This window comes from Sceloporus undulatus, chromosome 4, assembly GCF_019175285.1.
Source record: "Sceloporus undulatus isolate JIND9_A2432 ecotype Alabama chromosome 4, SceUnd_v1.1, whole genome shotgun sequence".
NCBI lineage: Eukaryota > Metazoa > Chordata > Lepidosauria > Squamata > Phrynosomatidae > Sceloporus > Sceloporus undulatus.
Genome location: NC_056525.1, coordinates 150,422,436 through 150,443,886, shown reverse-complemented (window position 1 = coordinate 150,443,886; position 21,451 = coordinate 150,422,436). Strand labels below are relative to the sequence as shown.

General features: G+C 38.1%; 1 protein-coding gene and 1 long non-coding RNA gene across 3 annotated transcripts in view; one reads left to right on the top strand and one right to left on the bottom strand.

The window, feature by feature from the left end:
- Positions 1–3,627: 3,627 nt before the first annotated feature.
- WDR47 (WD repeat domain 47) overlaps positions 3,628–21,451 on the bottom strand; it is a 39,079-nt gene continuing 21,255 nt past the window's right edge. The window contains exons 6-16 of one of the 2 annotated variants that reach the window (XM_042465083.1): positions 18,947–19,073; positions 16,058–16,236; positions 13,232–13,462; positions 12,836–12,905; positions 11,856–12,013; positions 10,369–10,449; positions 8,766–8,935; positions 7,175–7,345; positions 6,760–6,891; positions 5,821–6,039; positions 3,628–5,161 (exon numbers count right to left, since the gene is read on the bottom strand). In XM_042465083.1, coding sequence (XP_042321017.1) covers positions 5,019–5,161; positions 5,821–6,039; positions 6,760–6,891; positions 7,175–7,345; positions 8,766–8,935; positions 10,369–10,449; positions 11,856–12,013; positions 12,836–12,905; positions 13,232–13,462; positions 16,058–16,236; positions 18,947–19,073 — 1,681 coding nt within the window. In that variant the 3' untranslated portion in view covers positions 3,628–5,018. The remainder of the gene's footprint in view (positions 5,162–5,820; positions 6,040–6,759; positions 6,892–7,174; positions 7,346–8,765; positions 8,936–10,368; positions 10,450–11,855; positions 12,014–12,835; positions 12,906–13,231; positions 13,463–16,057; positions 16,237–18,946; positions 19,074–21,451) is intronic. The other variant, XM_042465084.1, reaches the window with a different exon arrangement.
- LOC121929481 lies at positions 6,034–11,352 on the top strand. The gene is made up of 4 exons (XR_006103677.1): positions 6,034–6,188; positions 6,461–6,516; positions 10,388–10,510; positions 11,079–11,352. It is a non-coding gene; the product is annotated as an uncharacterized LOC121929481 (long non-coding RNA).

Genomic DNA, 21,451 nt, shown 5'->3' with positions numbered 1-21,451 from the left:
TGAGCTTTTGTAGACTTCAGTCTACTTCCTCAGATGCATTTGGTGGAGCGGAAGCCAGGTACGGACATATATATGTCAACTGACATCCCACATACTAATGGCATATATGTGTCTGTACCTGGCTTCCCCGCCACCAAATGCATCTGAGGAAGTATGAAAGCTCATGCTGCCAATTTTTTTCAGTTAGTCTCAAAGGTGCTACAAGACCTATGTACTCATTCTACAGACTAACACAGCTATATCTTTGAAATCTAAAATAGATCAGTTAGTCTTAAAAGTGCTACTTTCTCCCCTGCACACATACTTAGTGATTTGTTAAGAGGAGGCGAGCGGTGGTCCCTAGGGAGTGTGGGCCACACTAGGGGATGCCCTAGGGCATCTGCTCCTCCAATACTGCTCCTTCTTGGCCTCAGAAGGAGAGAAGGGCTGCTTCCCCACCACCATTCCCTTCTCCTTTTGTGTCATGCATTTTTAGATTGTAAGCCTGAGGGCAGGGGACTGTCTAATTAACAATTTGTAAGCCACTCTGAAAGCATTTCTAAAGAGCTTGGTATAAATACAATAAATGAATATAATAAAAATAAAGAAACATCTGCCATTGTACAGAAATGGGCTGTGGCATTCGCCTGTGTCCATTTAAAGTGCTGAAGAGATAGTGTCAATGGGATGAGGCTTAGTAGGAAGAGAGAGGAGAGGCCCCTGTTTCTAATCTGCTGCTTACTTTGTCTTTATCGTATACTAGTTAGTATTATTTTAGAGATATTTTAATCATGTAATATTGTTGTTTTAGACTGTACGCCGCTTGGCAGGTTTTTATTCTTATTTTATTTGAACCTTACTATGTGAAGTGCTGTGCAAACTGTACAGTGCTCTATAAATAAATGTTATTATTAAATTTTTAAATTTAATTTAATCATTTTAATCATTTTTAAAAAAACATTACACATTACCAAATTTTCACTTCTACCACATAAAACTATGTATATGTAAATACATTTAGCCTGTGCATATGATACTATAATTTAGGTATAATTTTAATTTTACACTCATCCTTCCATATTTGTGGCTTTGATATTTGCGGATTTGATTATTCATGGATTTAATATGTTCTCTCTAGGAATATCTAGGTCTTCCAGTGCAACTCTATGATTAACTTTAACTAAAAGTTGCACTGTAAGACCTGGAGAGAATACTATACTGGGTGAACTTGGACAAGTCACATTCTCTCAACCTCAGGGGAAGGCAATAGAAAACCTCCTCTGAACAAATCTTGCAAAGAAAAACCCCTTAGGGTCACCATAAGTTGGAAATGACTTGAAGGCACAGAACAACAAAGTTGTTTATGTCACAACTATTACCATTACCTTTAGTAATATACAGGAATTACAATTAATGGGTAACAAAAAACATTTCTAAGGAATCCATATGGTGTGGTATGGGAGGAGGTCAACGGGATGCGTGTGACACCATGAGTTACCGCACTGGGTGACACAAAACTTAGTGACACCACTGGGGGTGACAGTATGTTGAATGCTGGAGGTGAATGGTGATTGCCAAGTCCCACACCACTTCCAAGCTGGCGTGTTATCCTGATCTGTTTTGTCCCTAAATCAGCCTGTGCAGTTAGCTGGGAGATAGTTCAGCTTAGACTGTTGCAAAGCAGTCAAGTAGCACTTTTGAGACTAACTGGGAAGAAGAAATTCCTGGCATCATATTCTGTGGATTCAGTCCTCTTCATCAGATGCAGGGGGCTGTGTGCAGTTTGGGCAGTCGTGGTAGGTTAATTAAAATACACAAGTAATGTTAGCAACTAGGCACACATTTTAAAACTGTATGCTTTTGTATAATAAGTGATCATAGTAAGCGACCATAAATCTTTTACTTTCTGTTTAATAAAATGACAAATATGTAACTTAAATAGCTGTGCTAATTGTAATAGTTCTACTGATATACATTCAGATACATTTGTGGCTGTGGCTGTAGTTGTAGCAGCAGAACTAGCTGGGATAGCAGCAGAACTAGTTGCCACATCTAGGGGTCTGCAGTGGGATTTTGGGAGACAGGTTCCACAAAAGGGTCCAAAAGTGACTATCACAGGTGGCGACAGTCACAGTTGTAGCGGTGAGATACAAACCAAAGTGTGATGGAAACCAAAGTGTGTGATGATTACAGAAGATTCAAAGAGAAGTGCAGGAATAATGTAAGGATTTTGGCTTTACTGAAAGAAGCAGTGATTCAGAAGTGAACCTGAAACAGGAGGGGAAAGTGCAGAAGAGCTACACCACAAGGTCCAGACCATGGTGAAGCAGGGGAAAAAAGAAACAGTGGCCTGGGACAGACCGCCTGAAAAGGGTGGCCTACCGGTGGCCTTTTTTCATCCGGAGGGAAGCCGCAGCCACCAAACCACGCAGCTTCCCTGTGGAGGAAAAAGAACCTGAGAAAAACAGGTTCTTTTTAAGCTGCAAGGGCAGCATAAAAGGTGTGCCACTGGTGCACTTGTTACGTAAGTGCTATGTCGCAATGTGCAGACGCTGCGCAGAGCTTACGTAACAACGGCGGCACCTGTGTATACAGGGCGCTGCCATTGTTACACCGCCCGTACGTGACATTATGCGGTCCCTAATCCTAGAATAGACACTGGTACGCCACTTTATGGTGGTATGCACTGCACCAATGTCAAATAGAAACAATGCAGTTAGACACAGAGAAAGAGAAATTAGAAACAGAACACATGGAAACTCAGCAGATTTGGGCAGGAAAAGCATGCAGAAAAGGCTAGAAGCAAAGAAATAACCCATTTTTTATGACGATTCACAAATATTCCTGTGGCACACCCATTTCTTTTGGAACAATCCAAAATTTTTCATTATCCACACAACCAAACACTTTGCTATAATGTAAAAAGTGAAGGTTGTTTGGTGTGCTCCATTAGCCAACATATACTGCTCTGGCATCTTCCTTTTCTGAACCCAGTTTGGATGTCTAGCATTTTAAATTTTTTTGCTCCATATATGGTAAAATTATTTGTTGTAAAATCTTGAGAGCATCCCTATGCTTGCATAAGACATTAATGCAACTGTTCCATGCTTACTACAATTCTTGGTGCCCTCTTTATTGGACATTGGAAAGTATATTGACCATTTTCAGTTTGTAGGGCAAGAGTTTCAGTATATTTCCCTCCTAATGGACTGTGTCTATGTTACTGCAACTTTGAAGTTTCACTGTATTTGAATAGCTGATAATGATAAATAATGAAAAGCCAGAATGTAGAGAAACGTAATAGTAATATGATTACTGGAAAGAAGCACAGAAGGTGAAGTTTTATGTTGAAGAGATCGCTTTCTAAATTAATCTTCAATGTTTTATGGTATTCTGCCAATATTCCAATGGTAATATAACTGAACAAAGATTAGCTAATATGCTGTGAAAACTATTATAATAATAGATCTGAGAACTTTTACATACATCCATATAAGGAGAGATAAATTAGTGACCAATCTTTAAGAGTCGTTTAAGATGTTTTCTCGCACATTGTTTTAAAGCGGCATTTGTAAACTAAGTCAGTACAATGTATTGTATAATCACAAACAAAGTATTTCAGAACAGAAATACAAAAATAATTTGTCATTTAACTTTCAGGTGTCAGTCTTTATTGAGTTTAAAGCACATATACACTTCATAGTAACCTCAACTTTTTATGATAGTTAAAAAGATCTTGCTACAGTGCACAGAATTTATTAATTGGAACCAAACTTAACTGTACTTCAAATAAATAAACTAAATATTTAAGAATTTAATTTAAAAGTAATATAACTGTACAATATGAAAATATAAAACAATACATAAACATAATACTCTAAAAGATATTTAGAAATAAAATTGCAACTCTGTATTATATAGACAGTGCAAGAAAATTTTATTTTTAAAAAAATCCAAATAAGCTTATGAACTGGGAAATCGTTTAGTTTTATATTATCATGCAGACATAGCATTTCAAGCCATGCTTTTGCCTTTAATAGTCTTATGGTACTCTATATGCACAATAAGAGGAAAACAGCACATGCAACCAGAAGTTCCTTTGCCATGAAAACATCAGTAATTTCCACTGCTGAAGAAAAAGCTACTTTTCAGTTTGAAATATATTAAAATCTTCAGCAAGGCAAATCACCTCTGGCAGGAACTTCAGAGAAATCCCTGTCTTCCAAGAGACTGCATACACAGTCTTCCCACACATGTGCATAAAGGTTTGTGGGATCATGACCATACTAAAATTGCTGTACCAATCACACCCAACTACGTGCTTGCGTTCCTACAGTACATTACACAGAGGTATTTTGTTGCATTCAAAAATGTTAATGTCTCTGCAGGACAACCAATGTTCTTTTTCCACCAAAAACTTAAGTGTAGAACATAATCAAATAAAAACCAGTCCAAGCTGAAAACCAACATATGTAACAGATTGTGATCAAAAGTCAGCAACTAACAAACCACTTTTAGAGTTCATAATTACAAGTATTAAAATGTGAAATTTTGATACAAAGAAATTTGACCAAATGCAAGAAACAGTGTTGAACATGGCATATCTAGATTTTTAAATCTATTTTTGTGGCTCTAATGATATTGCATGTGAACTTGACAGAACTGTGATTCACTTTTCATTTCCGTAGGGAAAAAAACTCATTGAGGCAAAGACCAGGGAATGCAATTAACACTAAACTGTAAACACATAGTTCATCTTACGTTTTGAGTGCACACTGACATTGCAAGAGCTCTTTCAACAGACTTCAGCAACAAGACTACAATAGGTCATAGCAGCATGAGATCATGTGGAAAGCACTGAAAAAATAATACTATAACACACCAACACCTCCTAGCAATAAGGTATGTGTGGAAAGTATCTCTTCTCCATGAGATACTTTCTTGGTCAAATGCTGCTCTTTTTGTAATGCCTAGTTGAACTTTCCAGTCATCCTATGTGTCTGTGCTTTATCTGTACAGTTTACCTCTGAAACACCCCTTTATCCATTATAGGTCCAGAGTCTTACAGTTCTGTCTGCAGAAGAAGACAAAAAGGAAAGGTCTTGGGTATGCCATCGGCACTGAATCACTTTGTCTTTATGTTCCCCTACTACCATAGTTGGAAGCTGCTTGGTAAGGTCACCTATAGGAAAAGGGAATAGAATAATTATTACTCAGAGTTTACACTATTATCATTCAATTTATTTTTGCATATAAATTGCTTGAACAATCATTTTAATTCAAACCGTTGAAACACAGTACAGCGCGCTCGCGCCATACGCAGGTGCACTTTACTCGGCTTGAGCATACACGCTCAAGCCACGGGACGCGCGCGGGGCGGAGCGTCCCATTCAATTGCATGGGCGCGTGCCCCCGTTGCACCCCGTGTGCCGCCGTGCCGCCATGCACAAGCCCCATTGTTTACAATGGGGCTTGAGCATAGGCGGAATTCACCTTACGCGGAGGGATCCGGAATGGATCCCCGTGTAAGGTAAGGGCCCACTGTAATTCCAGAGTTATTCTTTGTCTTTATCAAGGAGCAGAGAAGCTGCAGATATGATTTTTCCTTCTCTCTCTGTTTTCTTCTGTTATAGTGCAAAAAATGCTGCAATTTACTCTCACACTAGCAATAATATCCTTAAGTTATCTGAGGCTAAGAGGTCTGACCCATATTTAAAGTTAGTACAAGAAGGTATGCATTAATTAGTCATACTGTTTATTTCCCTGTCTCTTAGTAATTTACAAAGTAGATCAGAAAGGAAAAAAGAAACACTTGTTCATTGCTTAGTGCAGTTCAATTACCTTGCAAGTCTGTAACTTTTATTTTCATATCATAAGATCCAGTGAGAAGATAATGAGCTCCAGGGGAGAAGCGAACAGAACGGACATCACTGGAATGAGGATGGTAACTCTGGACCATTCGCCCACCACGAATATCATAGAGCATACAACTGGAATCCTCCTGGCCTGTAGCTAGAAGACGGCCACTAGGATCTACAGCTACTGAAGCTACAGCACTGCCTGGAAAGGAAAAACAAACCCTGTCTGTTAAAACCAATACACAGTATCTTACATACTGTTTCCTTGCTTCAGAATAAAGAATTTGCAGAAAGTCTTCTGAAATACAAATCCAGAGACTTTCCTAGTTTACACACACACTCTCTCTAAAGGTAAAGGTAAAGATTTTCCCTTGATGGGTATGTCTAGTTGTAACCAACTGTAGGGAGCGATGCTCATCTCTGTTACTAAGCTGAAGTACTGGCGTTGTCCGAAGATGGCTCCATGATCATGTGGCCAGCATGACTGCACCAAACACTGTTACCTTCCCACTGAGATGTGGTACCGCTTTATCTACTTGCATTTCCATGCTTTCGAACTGTTTATTGTACAATAATTTACATTTCAGAAGAATATTTTTAATTTATTTCATCTGTTTTTGCAGAACAGAAATTACTAAGAAAATTTGACTGACTTGTGCACACACTGGTACTGTTTCAAGTAAGTTATTTTTTTAGAATCTATCATACCTGTGGCTTTTAAAGAGTCTCTCTCTCTCTCTCTCTCTCTCTTTTTTTAGTAACTACATTTGAATAAGTGCCAGATACTGTAACTAATGGGTCACTAGCCTTTATAAAGAAGCCACTCATCACATAATGTGAAGACCTCCATCTCCTAAGTAACATTTATATTAGCCAGATGTTGCAAGGATTTTTTCCTCAGCTCCAGCATCAATGACCTTACCCGTTCCATGAAATGTTGTTCCAACAACCCGAACACAACTGGGTACCCTGAGATCCCAGAATCTCACTGTCTTGTCTTGGGATCCAGATGCTATCATCCATCCACTCCAGGTATAAAGTGCTAAAATATGACCTGCAGAGAAGCATTTTTATTTTTTTTTACTTATTTTCATTTTCATTTTAAAAGGTAATTATAACTTGTTCACACAACAGACAGCAATGCACTTTTGCCAGCAATATACAAATGAAGAGAAGAGTAAATTCTACATACAATAAAGGTAGCTGTACTAGATATTTATAAATTTACACAGTAAAGTGTACAATTTGTAGTTCATTCAGCAATACACATATTGGAAGCTTTACAATTTGTAAAGCTGATTACTCAAACAGTAACTAAAGCTGAACCAGCAACATACCTGTATGTCCACTCAAAGCATGAAGACCTTGTCCTCGCTGGCAGTCTGTTGTATAAATATTACAGTCCCCAGCTCCAGCACTTATTAAAATGGCCCCACCGCTCTCAGGACCTTCCATAAAAGCTAGGTCTCTAATAGTTCCATCATGCATGCTGAATTCTAAATCTGGTCCTAAAAGGATGTAAACGAAGAACAGAATGAATCATTATGTGTTTTGCACAGGGCAATGCAGTAATAAATACAGATTTCTTGTGACACTATACAAAAATAATCTAGACCTTAATTTTGAGAGACTTGAAGAAAGTAGATTTGGGAGGAGTGACAGAATTAAAAAATTTAAACTATCTTTTTAAACTTCATTTTATTCTTTTAATGAGTAATATTTTAATACTGTAACAGTTTAATTCTCTTTCAGTGTTCACTTCTGTATGCTTTTAATTATATTCTTTTAAACTGTAAGCCTCGCTGAATTCCAGCTTTGGGGGAAAAGTGGGCTATAAGCAAACAATTAGTAGTAGTAGTAGTAGTTAGCAAGGTCAATTAAAATTGTACACTACGTAAGTTCATTGAATGAGCAAACACTGAATCGGGTCTGGCTGCTTGGCAAAGTGCTCTCTTGGCAAACTCATCACAGAGGGCTCTGTCAAGCTTATGTGGCAGAAGGCAGCAACCATGTTATATCAGCACTGGGATTAGCATTTTGCTGCTTGCTGTACCCTCAGTACAGTGCTGCTCCAGGTCACTGGGCCACAGTTTAAATTTTCCACAGCACTGGAAGCCAGAGTTATTGTGGGAAACTTAAAATGCAGGTCCAGATACTTCATCAAAGACGGCATCATCATCAATGGATGCTGAGAACCTGGAAACATCCAAGGATGCTAGGCCTGTCCCAATAATTTACTGTCTGTAATTGCAGATTTATGGTGATAGTATGCCAAACATCTGGTGTGATTTCCATGTACTTTGCCCATTCATTACCACATTTGCTAGACACAGCTTGTTTTAACCTGCTACACAAATATACAGCATAACCTAGACTCTCCTGTTATAGTCTGCTGACATTTCAAAGAGTAATTTCTACACATATAACAAGATTGTACTGTAAGACCAGAATCCATGAATTAAACATTTCATAAGCAGTGATCCTTGGAAATGTTTCAAGTTAAAACTCAAGTAATACTTTGAGTCCATAACAGTCGTACTTGAAAAAAATACTTTTCTTCTCCACTGCCACCCACATTAAGAAATGTTGTAATGGTAAATCGGCACAGAACAGAAACTCCCAGAGTATCTGTGCTATTGGCTGTATTCTGATCTCTAACATCTGTCTGCCAAATAATTATGATATATCATACTTCTAAGTAATACTCTTCTGAAACTCTCTTAAGTCAAATTCATATGATTAAAATTATATATTTTGTCAAGTTTCCACATGGAATATTGCACCCTTCTTTGCTTTACTCTTCTTTGTCACTCTCCAATGAAATTTAGTTTGTAAGACTTCAGGGGAAGGACCTGTCTGAAATGCCATGTACATTGATGGATATCTATATAAATTACATATGCTAAAACAATTACTGGTAATACTTACCTGTTGCATTACAGGTTTCTGCATTAAAAGGCAGCACTTTAACATATTTGTCATTGGAACCAGTAGCTAGCAACTGTCCACAGGGACTCCATGCCACACAATAAATTGATCCTTTGTGATGTTTGTTCCGTTTGAAACGAACTACTGGCTGTTTTGGAGTAGTACTATCACTAGAAAAATATTTGAAAGATAGGATTATCACACTCCTCTTAGGTATATATGTGCATGCACATGTATTAATTGTGTGTGTATGTATGTACACGTGTGCATGTGCATCTGCAACAAAAGCAAATGCCATGGATAATCTGTTCTGGAATAGTTACTGAAAAAGAGTAATTATTTTTGCTAAGTAATGTATAAATTGAATAGGTACATCTAAAATATGTACCTTTTGCATTAAATGAAATGTAACAACAGAAGTATATCTTGTCATAAAGGCTGGTGCTCAAGGAAGTAAATTAAACTAGAACATACAAAGGGGGACTACAATATGTTCAAAGGTTTCCATTAATAGTTTTAAAGATTTATAAAACTGTATGTTTGGGGGGCGGGAAGCTATTCCAATACACTACTTTTTGGTAAGTATACTTTCTGAAGTCAGTGAGATTATTTGTGTTATGTAGAAATAGTCAACAATTATTTTGCAAATATTTGTTTTGTATATATTATATACATTTTCAATTTGGAATAAAAAATGAGACACTTATTTCTGAAATGTACAGAGAAATAATACAGTATACATGTCCCATCATAAGTAGAGAGATCAATGGGACTATCCTAGGTGTCAATATGTATAGCAGAATAGTTTAAATTATTGGGGGGGGGATTGAGCTAGTCTATTGATTAATCTACGTTTCTGGGTTTTCAAGATGACATTTATCCTATGGCAAAGTGACATTTTATGTGAGCTATAACCTTTCAAGAAAATGAAAATTTAATTACAAGAGAGCAGATGACTTTTAGCACTGAAGCTGCTAAATCTCACATACTTGATTGGTTTGCCAAAGCCCCCTGCAAATTACAATGTTGACATTGGAAGAAAGAGCAACATTTACCTCATTCCTAAAGCCAACCAGCCACTTCTGCTATAATGTACTAGGCAATATAGACAATTAAAAATGAAAAACTAAAATGAATACTGAGAAGAAACTAGATTTAAGAATTTGTAGATATCATCACAGATCCCTGATTATACCACCTACAATTTCACTTGTAATTTTCAGTGTACAAGCACTATATATATTGAAATAACTTAGCTTTTAAAAATTCATGCACAAAAGCAGCAGAATAATATTAACATTTGGCTGTTGAGCAGCTCAGATGAAAACAAAATGCTAATAGGGCAACTGAAAGTGAATATAACCAAGAAGCTTTGAGTGATAGCAGAGTGTGGTTGTTGTTTTTTTAAAGAGTCATGCCGCTGGAAAGTGGTGCTGACATAAGAAGATATGAACAGTGGCAACAGAGGAGCACAACATGGAGGTGGTAGTATATTCAAATAGTTATGCAATAGTCGCAAAATAGAAAGCGAAAAGGAAAAGAAAAACCCAAATGATCTGGCAACTCCAAAGTGTTTGTAAGAGGAAATAAATTTATTAGTTACTTTGTTGTCATCTTTACAGAGGAAGAGATCGAAGATCTGCCTAAGTCAAATACCAGTTTTCGAGGAACAGCAGAGGAGGAGCTAAACAGCATATAAGCAAACAGTTATAAAGAGACTAACATACACTTTGCAAATATCCTATGTGAGTAACACACTGATGGCTTTGAAATGTAACATGATAGAGACTGGCTTTTGATGGGCCACTTTAAAACAAAACTACACCTGGGTAACATTTTATAAAGCAAACTGCCAATTCATTAAACAAGCAGCATGCCATTTGATATAGCCCATCCTGCTAAAACATTTGCCACAAACAACCATTTATTCTGGTTTGCCATGCTTGAAGCCACACAAAATCACAAAAATGAAAACGCTGATGAGGAAGGTGAAAATATTTCCTTGGGTTTCTTGCTTTTTAAACCAAAAACAAAGGAAGCATGACCAAAATATTTTTGAGTAATTTCACTGACTTCATTGGAAAAGCTTGTGAGTTATTTGTGAATGCCCACAATATTAGGATTTGCATTCAGAAAATCCCTCATCCATAATAATTGTATACTCACCTGGTTGTTGATAGCAAGTACAATTAATTGCCTTCAGACAACCAGATGTAGATTTGTACACAGAGAGCATGCAAATATCCCTTCCTGCTGACCCCTCCAACCCTAACAGAGATGCAGTGTATCTAATTCATCCTTTCTCTATTCTAGTTTCCACAGGCAATGCGAAAACCTGAGATGAGATCCATGGCTGCACGCAGAACAGCTACAGGACCTATGGGAGTGTAAAGAGGTCTCAGATTTCAGAAGGAGAACAGCTGAGACAGGAGCCTAGCATTCAATTATTATTTTATCTGTATGGCTGAAGTATTTGCTAAAGCAAAAGAGTATGGTGTCTAATTGAGTTCCAGTTTGATCCAATAGGAAGTACTGGGATTGGAATCAAGATAGGAATTCAACTGTTTAATTTCCTTTAAAAAAAGACTTCCAGGGAAAGAGTTCTGTTCCTACTGCACAGAGTGTGGGCTTCATTCAGTACATACACATTAAAAGGTAGAGAAGGAAGTACATATGCTAAAATAATCCCTATCTTGTGCTAGTGCTGTGTGAATGCACTGCCTCCTCTAAACCTTCTAATCAGCACATCAGTAACAATGAAGTGAAGACCATGGAAGAAAATTCCTAGTTGTGTTAAGTCTTGTTGACTTGAATTCCATGCTCACAAGGGAAAGCTACACTGATGACATATTTATTAATAGAATAATGTTAAAATTATTCAAAGTAGCCCAATTCATACTAAATATTTCTGTTGAACCTTTAAAGTACTGGAGAATCGAAGTCCTACAACAATCAATCACTGGCAGGTTTAAAAAACAGGAAATGGAAAAAATGAACAACAGAAAACCACAGAGCAGATATGGATACAAATGTCTGACATCAAGTGATGAAAGACAAACAACAGCAAAAGATCAATAATTTTAGCCTTACCTTGAGTTTGGAAGGTCTGGATAAGCACACACTCTCAAAGTTTTGGAATTTGAGCCAACAGCATACAGACTGCCGCTCGGATGAAAAGCCACAGCTCTGACAGCTTGTGTATCTTCTAGGGTATTGATACAAATGAATTGCTTTTTTGATTTGTCGTCCTGTTGTGTCAAAAATAATCACAAGTAACTATTTTTCTATAGTTCTGCACATTTTCAAGAATGTCACAGATAAAATTCTAACATTACTAGGAAAAAGTTGCATACCCGCTCCACATAACTAATATGGAAAACTCATAAGGGATGGGCACCCTGCCTCCAGATGTTCTTCACTGGATTACAGAATTCAAAATGAAGGTAACTGTGATATATGTATACACTTATCTTAAAAATAGGATTTTTAAACCCTTTTCCAAAATATATATGACAAGATCCAGTTAAAATGCTGGAGTCTGGAACATGCATTTTCTGTAGTTATACAAGTGAGTATTCCTTGCCTAAGAAAAAACCCTATGAAACTGATGAGGTTGTCATAAATTGGCAGAAGACATAAATGCACACACACCCTTTCCTGGATGAGAAATACTGATGATGTTGTGTTCTTCCCAGTGTGCAATGCCTACAATATGTCAGTAGGTGTCACTACAGCGCACCATCAAGCGAAAGAACACAAACATAAGAAACACCCATTTAGGGTCCGCCCCCCCAACCTGTAGAATCACAACAACAAACATGAAGTGGTCTTTCAGGAGTGCCATACCTATTTTAGTCTTGATTCTGCAGCTGTAGCATACTATAGTTGGTATAAATATGTGTGAGAGAAGACTTGAAGTGCACTATCTAGGATAGGCATGTGAACAAATTCTAAAGTCTCATAAATCTTTAATAGTTTTATACTAACAGGAAAAACCTGGTATCTGCACATATAAAGAGATGTTTTCCATATCCAAATTCACTGCAGTGTAAGGTGGTATGAAGTCCTACCTCATCACCTCTTGTCCGATTTCCTGGAGAGTCTTCATGTTGTGCCTGAATGGCAGAATGCTCTTGTATTCTATTATAATGCACAAAATTAAATTGAGAAGAATGAGATAAAAACAATAATTTCTCTTTTGAGTGTAAGTAAAATGAAAGTTTGAGAATAAAACCATGAAAACGGGAAAGGATAGCAACAAATAAGAGACCTCTACAGCTTACTGAAATTAGTCTGATCCTTTGGGTGTAATAACTTCTCTCTTCCCTCTTTTTAAAGAGACAACTCTCCTATCAAATGCTGGCAGGAAGCACAATGAATGGTAAAGAATGTATATTAAATTGATGTACATTTTAATTTCTATTAATCAACAGCACTGACAGACAAGAAAGTGTTCAGGTACTTACGTTTGGTTTCCATGGACAGGTGATTCCTCAAGGGATGGTATTTGATTAGCCGACCCAAGTTTTTGTGGAGTGCTTGTATTAATGTTTGCATTGTCATTTGCAATTCTCTGACTAGAATCTGGAGGTTGAGATGTATTTCCTTTGCTCCCATTGCAATACTGACTTAGTGTCTGTACGTCATTTCCCAAACTGTCCATGCCCATATTTAATTCCCCCAACTTCTGAATAGACCTGCAGGATATTTTTTTTAAAAAAGAAAAAAACAATAGTGTATAAAACATTAATATGCACAGCAATACTGCCACCAACACTATTTCTTTTTGTTTTCAGTTTGTTGTTTTCTTCTACACATGTTCACATTTATAGAAACAAACAACAAATTAACATAAATCTCCATTTATACAGCCTTTAAAATATACCATTATAATATAGTGTTGGCGGATACAATGTATGAAACAGAAAATTGGGGAATTTTGTTCTTAAAGTAAAGTTATATTTAACCTTCATACTACCAAACAGACATTTTAGTAGTCACTATTATGAAGAATCTACACAGAACTAGACTTACAAAGTAGGCATTTTACAACATTGTCACCTCAGGAGTTTTAAACCATGTCCCTATGGTTTAGCCATCAGCCATGTACCTTTTTAAAAATTGTCCCAATCAATCTACTGAATTTTGCCCTTGGGGTACATTTTTGTCCCACACAATATAATGTATTGGGAGAAAACATGACTGACACCCTTTATGTTTGAACATAATGTAGAGAAGCAGGTAAGATATGAGACCAGTCCCTCGCTCAAAGATAGGAATGCAACAACTGCATGGTCAAGTAGTGCTATCCAGAAAGGACCAAGTAAGAGATAATGAGGTCATGAAAAGGCAGGATGGAAGGAGTTCATGCAGACATCCAAAGACAGTTCACCACAGAGCAGCCAGAAGCATTATTTAAACACCCAGAGCCAAGGAAAAATGAAAGCAAATGATAGTGCTAGGAACTGCTCTTCATAGAAAGCATTTTTTAACTACATAGTCCATGAAACAATTAGAGAACCACAGCTTGTATTCAGGGCATGGAGTGAGAGTAGCCCTACCAAAGTGAGGAAGGGGCTGTAGCTCCTAAGGCGCGATGAGAAGGTGCCCCTTTCCTTGTTGCCACGGCCCCAATCCGGCCTTTTTAGGGCGTGCAAAGGAGCAGCAAAAAGTGGCTCCCTTTTGCGCCATCGAAAGTGAACCATAGCCACATTGCCACAGCTATACGGTGCTCCTTTGGCATTGCGTCATATGGACGCAGCACTGGAGGAGCACCATGATGCTGCACGCCATGTGGAGTGGCGCGTGGCATCAGGGTGCCTTGAGGGCGGAGTCAGACATATGTCGTGAGGATGCTATGCCCCGACTCCACCCCCATGCCAGCCTTAATGGCTGGTGTGTGCAGGGCCGAAGTCCCTTGATATCACTAAGCTCAATATGTGCATTAGTGTACAACAAAACATGTTGGGGTAGCTGTTTCATACAGCCGTATGGCTTTTTCACTTCAGAGCAATGATGAGAAATGTTTGCATCCATGAAATATCTGAGGTTTGACAACAGGAAAGTAAAAGTGATACATATGTAGAGTCACTGATCAATTGGCTGCCTTTCAAGACAAGTGGATTAGGCTGAACAGTTTTAAGTGTAGTACATAATAGGGATGGAACTTATCATTAATGAACAGGTACTTCAGAGGTAAATGCTCATTCCAGCAGTGTATGCCAACTGAATAAGGAACCAAAAATGTGTGGTGATGCTGCAATGCTGAACACATAATATCCTTTGAAAGTAGACATTTCCCTGGGAAGGCAACCTAGTACATCACAGGAATCCCATCATTACAAGGTAAATGGTGGATGAAATATGGTCAGAACTGACTGAAGATCTACCCATCAAAGACCTTGTGTGTGTTCACACCATCCCACATAATATGCCAAATCATTACCAAACCTAGTAACTTCTGTGGTAGGGCAACAAATTGAAAAAAAACAACAACACAAAACAGCAGCAGATAGTATACCACATTTAGAAATTTCCTTGTAAGGACTACTGTGGTTGACATGTTGTGATTGTCTACTGAGGAGCTGTGCTGACATGCATGACTGGCAGAAAGGAATATCTATAGCAAGGCTGGCATCAAGAATGACCCTTCAGTATTATTTTATTACTGGGATGGAAAACTATCCCATGATAACAGTAATGCTATGCATTCCTGGAAATAATTGAAAACAGCTGTTTTCTTTCCCAATTTTCTTATTTTTGTGTGTGTTCAAGACAAGCAAGTAACAGTGGTATTTTTAAAGGCACAAACTGATGCACACACACACACACGCGCGTGCGTGAAAAGGAGGCCTGTCAGCTACTTGGAACAAGTGTTCTGTCATATTTGGCAAATTCTTTTCTGGCTCTTGATGTATGGACATTGTGCAAGCCCATTTAATCTGCACCCACAGACTCTCCTGTGGACACTAGACATGGCCATCCTCTGAAATGAAATCCTCTGAAAATCACCGCTGTGATCCTTGGAATAGCGGTATATAAATAAACATTTTATTTATTTTATTATTATTTATTAAATACAATGGAATTTGCTGCTGTCAGAAAACACCCAGAAATCATGTGGATGAGAGTTAAAATAACTAAATTATAACCAGATTAAGGGATTCTGTTTAGTCACAGTGACAATTTACTTACAAATTAACGCCACTGAAACTGGAGTAAAGAAAGGATTATAGCCTTGGCTTTTAAAAAACAAAATATAGGGTTATAACTATAAATTTAGCAAAGCTGACCTGTTAAGAAATTGCTCAGTAAGATTCTGGGGTGCATCTGAGCCATCCTCCTGGTTTACCCCTCCTTCTAATAACATTTGCTGATACAGCTGCCGTTGTTGTTCCTTCTGTTCTAAGTGCTGTTGGTATCGTAGCCGTTGTCTGTAATATTCCTGAAATTGCTCTGTTGAATCACGAAGCTAAACAAGATTGAATATAGTGAGTTGTTGTAAAAGCTTTCAATGTAATAACTCTAATTCCATTTCGTTATCTGCTAATCCCAACACCTGCTTTTTTTTTTTAACCAAAGGGGAGACACATATTTATCTGTGTGTAATATAGCCATGAAACCTACTGGGTGACCCTGGCAAGTCACATTCCCATAGCCTCAGAGGATGGCAATGGCAAAACCCCTCTGAAGAAACTTGTCAAGAAAACTCAGTGATAGGGTTGCTCAGAGTAGCCATAAATCAGAAATTACTTGAAGGCACACAACAACAACAAAATATAGCTGTAAACATTTGGTAGTATTCACCTTGTTCCCCACTAGAGAATCACCTGGAAAGTCACATAGACATTAGGAAGCTTGCTGACAGTACAGTCAACAATAATATATTAACATAAGAAAGATCATATGTAAGATTCCAGAATACAATCACCTGGAAGTACACAAAAAGAGAAATGTACACTACGTCTGTATTTATTAACACCGCATGTTAAGTGTTCACTTACCAGCTCAATAAATAAATAAAATCTTGTTTTGGTCAAGTAGTCACATACAATGCACCCTGCATCATATGTGGCTTTCAGCATACATTGAAAGCTGCACTGGAAGAAGCCTTGAAGCACCCTGGAAGGGGTAATGGCGCGTGCACCCATGGTGCATGTGCTGCGCCGTGGGCACAAGCCCCATTATTTTTAATGGTACTTGGGCATACACGGAATTCCCTTTATGTAGGGGCCCTCAAAACGGACCACCAATGTAAGGGAAGGGACCACTGTATATCAAGAATTTGTTGGTTGGCTGCAATAAGATATTGCTGTGAAATGGAGAAGCATTCTGAATGTTGGCAATTTAGGGTTACAAAAACACTATAACCTCACTGAGCAATCCAACAACATATTATTCCATATCCTTTCCCAGATTAATGGCAGGATCTCTAATACCCCACAGCCACAATTTGTTTCATGCTGTGCTGAGAAAAGGCAGTCTCAGCCAAAATTAGGAACTATATGCTGTAGTTGCTAAATGCTTTGAAATGATCTCACTCTGGCTACAGAGCTACCACCACATTCCATTTTTTTTAGCATTTCCAGAAGGATACCACCTAGCATTGCACAATTTCTATTTTACTGTAAGCTGCAAATGGAACTGCCATCAGCAGTTAGTTTCAGTGATATGTTTTTTTGTATTCATGCATGTGATGTATTCATCTACATAGTAAATATCACACAGAAAATATGTTTATTTCTTCCCTTCCCCCCAAATTAGGATCTTTTTCAATGATTTCCAAGACTACCATCACAACCACCTATTTAATTAATCATTGAAGTTACTACTTCAAAGCAATAGCAGAGGCAGCATTGAAATGGACAGGTAATGGGTGTCAGTTTTACTCTTCCAGGAATTATTAATGTTCTCCCACACCTTCTTCTCCAAATATTGTAGAAACAGAAATAACAACTAATAGGATTCTGAAGTTCCTTCCTCCTTCTTAAATCTTAGAAACACCTCCTTGCCCTATTATTTTTCTGCTTTCTCTGCTACACTGTTAGAATAACATAAGACAATATGAAAAAACCCTCCAGTTTATCACAGTATCTCACTTGCCTCAAATACCATACCACATCTTAGCACCTGTAAAATTACAGAAAAATTGTATCCACATTTTCAAGTTTCTAAAGTAGAAATCTTTAAAGGATATCAATTGGAAAAACCAAAGCTCAATGTTTCTATATCCTAATGGATTTGGATTTATAATTTGGGCTCCCCCCCTTATTCCTCTCTAGTGAAATTCCCCGTGCCCTCTCTCAAAGGATTCTCTGGAACAGTAGAGTTGGGATGGTGCAGTGAGAGGGGAAACTGGCACAAATGAGGGACCTTTTACTGATTTCACATTCCCACTAGGTTTTGGGTGACAATCCCCTTGAACCTCAGGGGAGGCTTTCTGGGAGAAGCAGAGACTATAGGGGCAAGTCTGTTGTTGTTGTATGCCTTCTAGTCATTTCCGACTTATGATGAACCTATCATGCCACTCAAGGTTGAGTGTGTGTGATCCACCCAAGATCATGCAGTGGGTTTCCATGGCTGAGCGGGGAATTGAACCCTGGTTTTCAGAGTTGTAGACCAGCACTCAAACCAGTACACTACACTGGCTCTCTAAGGACAGGATAGGAAAATCTTCTTATACTTTGGATCCAACCCATCATGGCAGACAATATATCAAGGTTTTTCCCCATTGTGAGGTTGATTTCTACACTCCTTGGCTAGTCTATGCTGCCCTGTCTCTGTGTTTCAATTCCCATTGGTCAAATCTGACTAAATGTGTGTGTCAGGGATTAAAGCTATTCCCCCTCCCCCAAAAACGATTCTAAATATTGGAGCTCTATATGTAGTGTAACCATGTATTGCCTTCCGGAAGAAAGGTGGAGCATACATTAAATAAATCAATAAATGGCTATATTATAACATTTTAATCAAAAATTATGATTTTTTGTGGTTTTGTTTTAGAAACACTGACAACTACATTCAAGAAATGGCACAGCAAACACCTTACTATACAAAAATAAGCTTCCAGATCACCATGTTGTAATGGATCTCCCATTACATCAGGCATTCTGTTACATCAAACTAATACAGCAAAGCCATTCAAAGGCCCTCATTATCTGGAAGTAAAAATACTCCATTACCTCATTCTTTTCTTGCTTGGCTGGTCCCTGATGCTGTGTTGCATTTGCTGGCTCTGTTTCTGGAACTGAATTCTGGCACACAGTCTCACTGCCAGATGAGTGCTGGGGATCCACAGGCGTGTCACATCTTTCATGGATAGAGGGGCCAGAAAAAGGAGAGTTTAAAGTTTGTAATGTTATGTGCTTTTAATATATATTATTCATGTTTTGGCAATCAGCTTTAATATATGCCACAACTAAGCTTAGGGTAGAAAAATCATACCAGAGCTTTCATAACAAGAGTCTTTCCCACCCCAGCTCTCCCAAGCTCATGGCCCTTTGCTATGAGAACAGATGGTCAGAAGGGGAAATGACACAATAAAAATGATTTAACATTTCAAAATGGAAAGTCTGGAGACATAAAATAAAACAAGAGGCAAAGAATGGGTACTGTTGTGTCTCAAGACAAATGCCAGAACAAATTATTCCCTTGAATATAGCAGAATAAACCGGAGTTTGCCATGTGTCCAAGAATTAAATCCCACAGCAGGATAAAGGAAAAAGTATCTCTTCTAACTTTCTGTTAGGTGTGGACAAAGTATGAGCTATGGGTTGCATACAGCATACAGCTGTCACAGCTGTGGTTTTGATGTCTCCCACATGGATCAAGAATGTTTTTGACCTAAATGCCCCCTAGGCAGAATGGAGGCTTTTCACCACATTTTGTGGGCACTAAGGGAGAGCCCACCCCTCTTAAAAGTGAACTTCTACTCACTTTCTCTTTTAAAAAAGGCTTCTCTTGGGTCTAAGTAGTGCCTTTAAATTTAGTGAAAATGCTCCCACAGCCCCTAGCAGGGGTTTGGGGGCAATTAAAAAAAATCTTTGGTGGGTGCAATCTTCCAAGGTGTCCTTGCGGGGGGGGGGGTAATGTGGCACCCAGCCTTCCACAGTTGTCCACCCCACTTTAAGTTTTAAAGTCTGAGAGATTCTGAAGCAACTGCTCAGAAGTCCCAGCATTTGACAGCACTGATTCTGGAGAATCTAATTCCTTTAGGTATCTAAAAACTTCCATTTCCAGTTTAAATCAAAACACTGAATATAGAAGGTAATTTAAACTTTAAATCTGATGTGTACATCAGAAATCTATGTGTATTTATTCAGAATCAAGTCAGTGATCTTAGTGGACGTGTCTTCCAGTAACTATCTACAGAATCACGGTTTCAGCCTCAAAGCAGAGCCATTTAACTATAAAATTGTTCCTTAGGTGAAAGATGAAATAATAAGAGTTGAACAACAACTATTCTCTTGCCATTTTTGTCACCTTCTTAAAATCTACAGTTATCACTCAGTTCATTCGCTCTGCACTCCCAGTGAACAATTTGACAATCTAATCCTCAACTCTGGCTGTGATTTATGCTTTCATACAGTTAAATAACTTCATATTGGTCTGATGTCAATCTTTGAAGTGGCTAATATTGTTTACAGCATTTGCACCTGTAATTTTTACTATAAGCATTCATATTAATTCCCACTAAAACAAACCAAAGTTCATGGCAAACAGCACCTAAAAGGATACCCCTACACTCACTCAGCAAAACCAGAAAGAAAAGCAAACCCACAGACAATATGGTAAGAATATGTTTAGACAGAATTATCTCAGTATTTACACCTGAATATGCTAAGAGTGCTATTCAGTAGTCCAATACTGAAGTAATCATGGTACTGTATATGTCATCCTTTCCCAAAAAAGTGTGTTGGTGCACTAACCAGACCTGGGCAAAGGCACATTTGGCTACTTCTGTTACACAAATCTAGACTATAGAATGAAAACAGAATCTACCATATTCCCATACTTAAAGAAAGCAGGCTTATTCTATACTCGACTTTCAGACTTAGATCTACGCAACAAAATTTGCTATTGTGAATTGACTGTTTCCCTTGTGATGTAACTATATGGATAGCAATGTATGGAATTACAAGCTACACTGTACTTGCCCTACCTGGAGATGCCATAAAATAGATGAGGTATACATAAATAAATACACCTACAAATGTTGGAGCTGTAATTTATGACTTTAGATAGATGCCATAGATTCAAACTCATATTAGCTAGAATCTTTGAATTTTCCTTTGTTACTCTGGTATTTGGTTATATTCCAACCCAATGGGTCCTAACAAAATACATGCAGCTTGGCTTCAATGTGCTGCCTCAGTTGCTAAGCAACAAATTTTATGGGCCTGGAAATCCCACTCACAATGTGATACTGGTGTCTGGGCAGCAAATCTCCTAGAACTGGCTCCTTAAGGATGGGCATGATATATATGGAGAAATAAGCAGGCGTTGCCCTTTTCTGCTACATACAGATTTGTAGCTGATTTTGCAAAGGCTTGGTTAATACACATTTCTGTATGTTTGGTATGCCCAGCCATATTCCATTCACACTAGTGGGCATGAAACAATGTGTAGATAGGAGACAATGCAATTTAGCAGTGGGGTTCAACTGCTAAAATAGCACTGCCAGGAAG